The sequence below is a fragment of the Helianthus annuus genome, chromosome 11 (assembly GCF_002127325.2).
Source record: "Helianthus annuus cultivar XRQ/B chromosome 11, HanXRQr2.0-SUNRISE, whole genome shotgun sequence".
Lineage (NCBI taxonomy): Eukaryota > Viridiplantae > Streptophyta > Magnoliopsida > Asterales > Asteraceae > Helianthus > Helianthus annuus.
In genome coordinates this window covers 93,990,588-93,995,974 of record NC_035443.2, presented here as the reverse complement: position 1 = coordinate 93,995,974, position 5,387 = coordinate 93,990,588, and the positions used below count along the sequence as shown (strand labels likewise).

General features: G+C 33.0%; 1 protein-coding gene across 10 annotated transcripts; it reads left to right on the top strand.

The window, feature by feature from the left end:
- Nucleotides 1–1,834: 1,834 nt before the first annotated feature.
- Nucleotides 1,835–5,164, top strand: LOC110939843. 10 transcript variants are annotated; one of them, XR_002592561.2, is made up of 10 exons: nucleotides 1,836–2,242; nucleotides 2,522–2,638; nucleotides 2,725–2,829; nucleotides 2,905–3,000; nucleotides 3,234–3,301; nucleotides 3,465–3,585; nucleotides 3,707–3,794; nucleotides 4,393–4,486; nucleotides 4,569–4,637; nucleotides 4,799–5,164. XR_002592561.2 is itself a non-coding variant. In XM_022181414.2 (8 exons), the coding sequence occupies exons 3-7, from the start codon at nucleotides 2,797–2,799 to the stop codon at nucleotides 3,788–3,790; spliced, it is 402 nt and encodes a 133-aa protein (XP_022037106.1). In that variant the 5' UTR covers nucleotides 1,837–2,242; nucleotides 2,522–2,638; nucleotides 2,725–2,796; the 3' UTR covers nucleotides 3,791–3,794; nucleotides 4,393–5,164. The 10 variants fall into 10 exon arrangements, 3 of the variants coding, with proteins under 3 accessions (XP_035835347.1, XP_022037106.1, XP_022037107.1); XR_002592560.2 differs by having other exon boundaries at nucleotides 4,569–5,164; XR_002592559.2 differs by having other exon boundaries at nucleotides 4,393–4,637.
- Nucleotides 5,165–5,387: the final 223 nt, after the last annotated feature.

The following is a 5,387-nucleotide window of genomic DNA, read 5'->3' as shown; positions in this document are numbered from 1 at the left end:
TCCCAAACCAACTCCTCCTGGACATCTGACAATTGCAAGTAAGCTGGCAACATGTGAATATCATTTTGACATACAAACTTATGATTATGGCCATCAACAAATCTCTTTACTGTATATAATCTACCATCCACAGTGCAAATCATAAGTTGAGCTTTGCATCCAGTTCTAATAGTCCCCCTGTTCCTTGTTTTGAATTGCTTTTTTGACTTCAAACTATCGTCAATACACAGTGGCTTATGACCCTCGTTAGAACAAACAAAATACTTAGTTTTGATTATACCACCACTGTGTACTTCACCACCTTTCCGAATAGAAAAAATAGCTAACTTAGCATATGATTGGTAAAACGCATATGCTTATTCAATAGAGATAAATTGCATTCCAACAACAGGTGTAGTTGATGCTTGAACCTCCGGAGTGTAAACCCTTTCATCTACATGAATCAAAATCAGAAAACAAAAAAACGTGTGAATTATCAGACTAGTTACATGCGACATATTAATAACATAAAGAACATACACACGTGCGAAATGTATGAACAATAACATGCGAAATGAGGATTTTGATTAATCTGTTTTATATATGCGATTTATTATACCATAACATGCGAAAATGCATAAAGAAAATAAAATCAAATGCGAATTGTAAGAGTAATAACATGCGAATTTGTGCATGTTGCTTTCAAATCAAAAATATAATCAACATTCAAACTTCAAAAAACAGCTACAACAACATTGCTACGATTAAATAAAAAACAAATATACAAACAATTTAGAGATCTAGATTAACATAATTACCATTAAAAAACTCGTTTACAGCACTTGTACTTGCAATTGGATTTGGATTTGCAGGTAGCGGATTTAAAACATCCTCAATAGAAACTCTCTGATATGCAGATAATTGAGCATGATCACCGATCGGTCGAGTTTCTTCAAAATCAACATCTGTTCGTCCTGTGCTACTCTGTGGATCCATCGAAAAAAACAATTGAATGAAACCCTAACACAGAAGAACGAAAACTGCAATTTGAGAATTATGAAAAATTTGAAACTGATTCGAATGATAATTACCGGGATATTAGTGTAACGAACATCTCGCTGATTGAATGAAGAGACGAATTTGCCCTCAGATGATTGAATTAATTGTCTGACTTAATCTTATTAAAGAAAAACTGAATCAAGACACGTGTATGGCTCAAATTCTCGCGTATGTAATGTACGATAACCTTATTTGTACCATACTCTTTACCTATATATATATATATATATATATATATATATATATATATATACAGGGAGAGGATCATGAGAAAACTACATCTAAATATATATATATATATATATATATATATATATATACATACAGGGAGAGGATCATGAGAAAACTACGTCTAAATGAGAAAACTAAAAAAGCTAAAAATATACCAATTTTTTTTACAAATTTTTATAAAAAAAATCGTTATTTTTTATATATAAAAAAAATTTCAAAAAAAAATTTTTGTTGTACTGCACATGTGCATTATATGTGTACTACACATGTGCATTATATCCGTAATAGTGCACATGTGCAATACAACAAAAAAATTTTTTTGAAAATTTTTTTCCATACATATAGCGATTTTTTATAATAAAAAATGCAAAAAAAAATTTGGTATGTATTTTAGTTAGTTTTTTGGTTTTCATTTAAACTAGTTTTCTCAGGATCCATCCCCTATATTTATTATAACTAATAAATGAAAGTTTTTGGGCTACGTGTCACTTGATTAGGGCATCCTCAATTCCCTTTTCCCACCCAACAGTACCACTCCCCTAAAAAACCATAAAATCTTCTCCTTCACTTCACTTCTCTTGTACTCCTCCTCTTTTTTTCTTTCTCACGCTTCTTTTTCAAACCCTCATCTTCTTCCTCTCTCTCTTTCTTCCCTAGAATTTCATACACTTGAAGAAACACTATGTAGTTTAGGGTTAGATCTGACAAACTCATTGAGTTTGGGGGACGAAAGAGAGTAACGGTGGTGATGATTTGGTTACAAACTTCTATACGGCGGTGACACTGGATGATTGGACAAGATCGGAATCAACTGCATACATCTCCTTCGATTGGTGGCTAGAGATACTTTGCAGAGAGATGATGTTAAACATCTAGGGTTTGGGAGTATAGATGGATTCATCTTTGTGGTGGGACACACTCATGTTCTTCAAGTTAAAGGTTATCACAGTATGTTTGTTCTCCTTTCATTAAGGTAATTTCGTTTCCATTTTTACAAAATTAGGGCTAATTTTAACACTACCAAGTTAAAGGTTATCACAGTATGTTTGTTCTTGTGGTATCTACCAAGTTCTTTCGAGTGGAAATCATTTGTGGGTGTTTGTGTTTTCTATTCGTCTATCATTCTTACATATTCATGAGGTCATTGCATAAGTAGGGGGTCGGCTGGTTTGGATTACAAGCATCAGGTTGAAATTACTCTGTTTCAGGTATTAACTAAGATAAATGTTTGCTTGATGTGTTTGTCTAACAGAATAGTGGCTTGTGGATCATCCTAAATTTCTCAACAACCCATTTGGGGACAGTGCTTCCCATGATTGTTCAGGAAATCTATTATCGTTTGTCATCACCAAATGGTCACCTTGTCGAGGTTTGGTTCGGTTTGTTTTGCTTTCTTCTCTTTTGTAATTATAAGTTGTTCATTTTAGACATTTAAGTTGTGATAATTTAATGTAGAGTGCTACATTCTATGATTCGTTAGTTGGGGTCTTTCGCTATAAACCCTTTGACGCTAAAGTTGACTAGAGTATGGTTGCTAAGGCTTCTCCATGTTATGTGACAGTACGTTTTCTTTATACTCTTTTTGTTTTGTAATCTCTGGGAAAATGCTGATGAGATGCCTTTGCCTTTGGTCAGTATCTTAAGAACTCTGTAGATAAAATTGTTAACTTTTTTGAAAGCAATGCTGCCGTGAATCAGAAGATAGCCTTGGAAATAGCCGTTGCTGTGCAGGTTTTGTTTCAAACTTTTAATGATACTTCAGACAGTCTTCTCACTATTTATGCTCTCTGTGTGTGTTTGCATTTACGCAAACATTAAAACATCGTTTTTCCAATCATATGGAAGGGTTACCTTCACATGGATTTTCTTATTAGTTACAAAGCTTATTAGTACTTGTATTAATATCATTATAAATGGTGTGATCATTCCTTAATGCATCTCTGACTTCCACATTATTTGTTTAGATAACGATCGATGAGGTTAAGCGCTCTGCACAACAGCAAGTAAACAAGGCCTTGAAGGATCATGCCAGGTGTGTAGTTTTTTTTTTCAGTGGTGACAATAAGTTTTGCCAGTATTTTGGTTGATTATAGTTATTTACATGGTGTGAATTTTACCTCTTTAAAGTTTATATACGCTAACAATGTTTCAATTAGCTAGCAAAAATTATCACAATTGAATTAACTTGATGACAGGTTCTTCTTGGACTTGGATATAGCAGCTCCCAAGATCACCATTCCAACTGAATTTTCACCAGACAGTTTTCATTCGACAAAACTCTTTCTTGACCTCGGAAACTTGATAATTCGTACTCAGGTTGGTGGATTTTGATTATTAGCTTTAATATCATTTCTCTTCGTGAACTACAAGTCGCAACCGACAGTTTAAGTAGCAACTAAACTTAGAGTTCAGACTCGATTTGTTGTTTATTATTCAGTCTTTGATCCCAATCACACATAATGACCGGCGTTCTGCTTTACTTCCGAATTCTCCAGTGACGTTTCCTGGCCGACAACCCTGAATAGGTAATCACCTCCTTACATCGTTACTTGGAACTCATTTGTAACTAATTTGTTGCCTATTCTTCATAGTCTTTGAATCCAATCAGGCCATGGGTTTCTTTTGGTTGTTTTGTGTAGTTGATTCTGATTTGGGCTTGCTCCTGATTTAATTTAGTGATTGTTATTTTGGGTTTCCATTTTCGAGGCGTAATTGTAGTTTTCACCAGCCCAATCATCGCTGATTCGTATATAATTACAAATTCACTGATCATTAAATTCTGATTTCAGTACTTCTAATGATAAAGTTCATGAAATTTTGGGAATTTGAACTTTTTGTTGATTTTGATTACAAATTGTTTGAATGATGTGTGGTGCAGACATATACTGGTGTTGAAGCTTTGGTAATCTTTATAATCCTTTCGGTTGATGTTTACCCCATTTTTTGAGATCATTTATTCTGTTTCAATACTTGTGTTTATTCTTTCATATACTTAATATGGACTTTGAATATGATCAGGAGTCATAAGTTACTATTGAAGGTGGTTAGCTTAGTATTTCATTCGGTTTATGATGACCGTTTTGTATAGCATTGTTTACTCATTCGATTTGTTATTGATTGCAGTTCTACCTAATTTGGGTATACATGCACAAAAAATGGCGGAAGGGCATCAAAATGGTAAAAAAATAAAACCTCCACGTTCCTTTAAGAGTACAAGGTTTGTATTTTATTATGAATTCGAATTAACTGCTACTGTGTTGGATCTTGTGTATTGATATAAGCCTGAAATATATGTTTAGAGGGGGAGGAGGAGTAGAAAAAACATAAATTTGAAAGCATTGCAGACCTTGGTTTTAAATTCTAACAAGGTTGAGGTTTTACACTTTTACATTGACGATAGAAGTCATTGATATGAATTCTGGTTTATTTATCTGATTTTAGTTTGTTGTTTGTTTTTTTTTTTTTTTTTTTTGACAATTTAAACTCATAAATAAACTTTTTTTGAATTCAATATCTGGTAAATGGACAGGTGGCGATGACAATATATTGGGATATAACAGTAACTGGAAGCGAAGCTACTTACAAGGTTCATATAGTAACTGGAAACGAAGCTACTACAAGCACGTTATCATTAAACAAGAAGTGATGTTTTATTTATGATGAGCATAACATGTTTAATCCTTTGGACTTTCAAATCCAACAGTTTCGAAGTTCTTGGTAGAAAGATCAATTTTATGGCAGGTTCGATATAATTTAGTACTTTTCTTAATTCTTTGTTTTCCCGTATATATATTTTTCTATTCAAATATTTTTTAAGAACCTTCTATAACTTGAGAGCACTAATTTTGCATTGTAATGTATTCTTTATTAAAGAAACAGGTCATTATGTTGTAAATATATGGCAAATAATGGCTTTTCGTTTTAAAACACGTGATGGTATATCTTAACAATGACCTGACCATAGTCGGGCCGATTGAGAAACCAAAGGTTCGGTGATGTATATTGATAATCAGCTTTTATGGTTCAGTTATGGTTATATCCATACGAATAAAGCGAATTAACCGAACCAACAACAAAACCAATCTCTTTATCTATATTATAAATAATATGTTTATTTT

Coding starts and splice junctions, on each gene's coding strand:
- LOC110939843 (XM_022181414.2), top strand. CDS start 2,797: ATGGTTGCTAAGGCTTCTCCATGTTATGTGACA. Junction 2,830..2,904: donor CTTCTCCATGTTATGTGACA/GTACGTTTTCTT, acceptor GCCTTTGGTCAG/TATCTTAAGAACTCTGTAGA. Junction 3,302..3,464: donor GCCTTGAAGGATCATGCCAG/GTGTGTAGTTTT, acceptor ACTTGATGACAG/GTTCTTCTTGGACTTGGATA.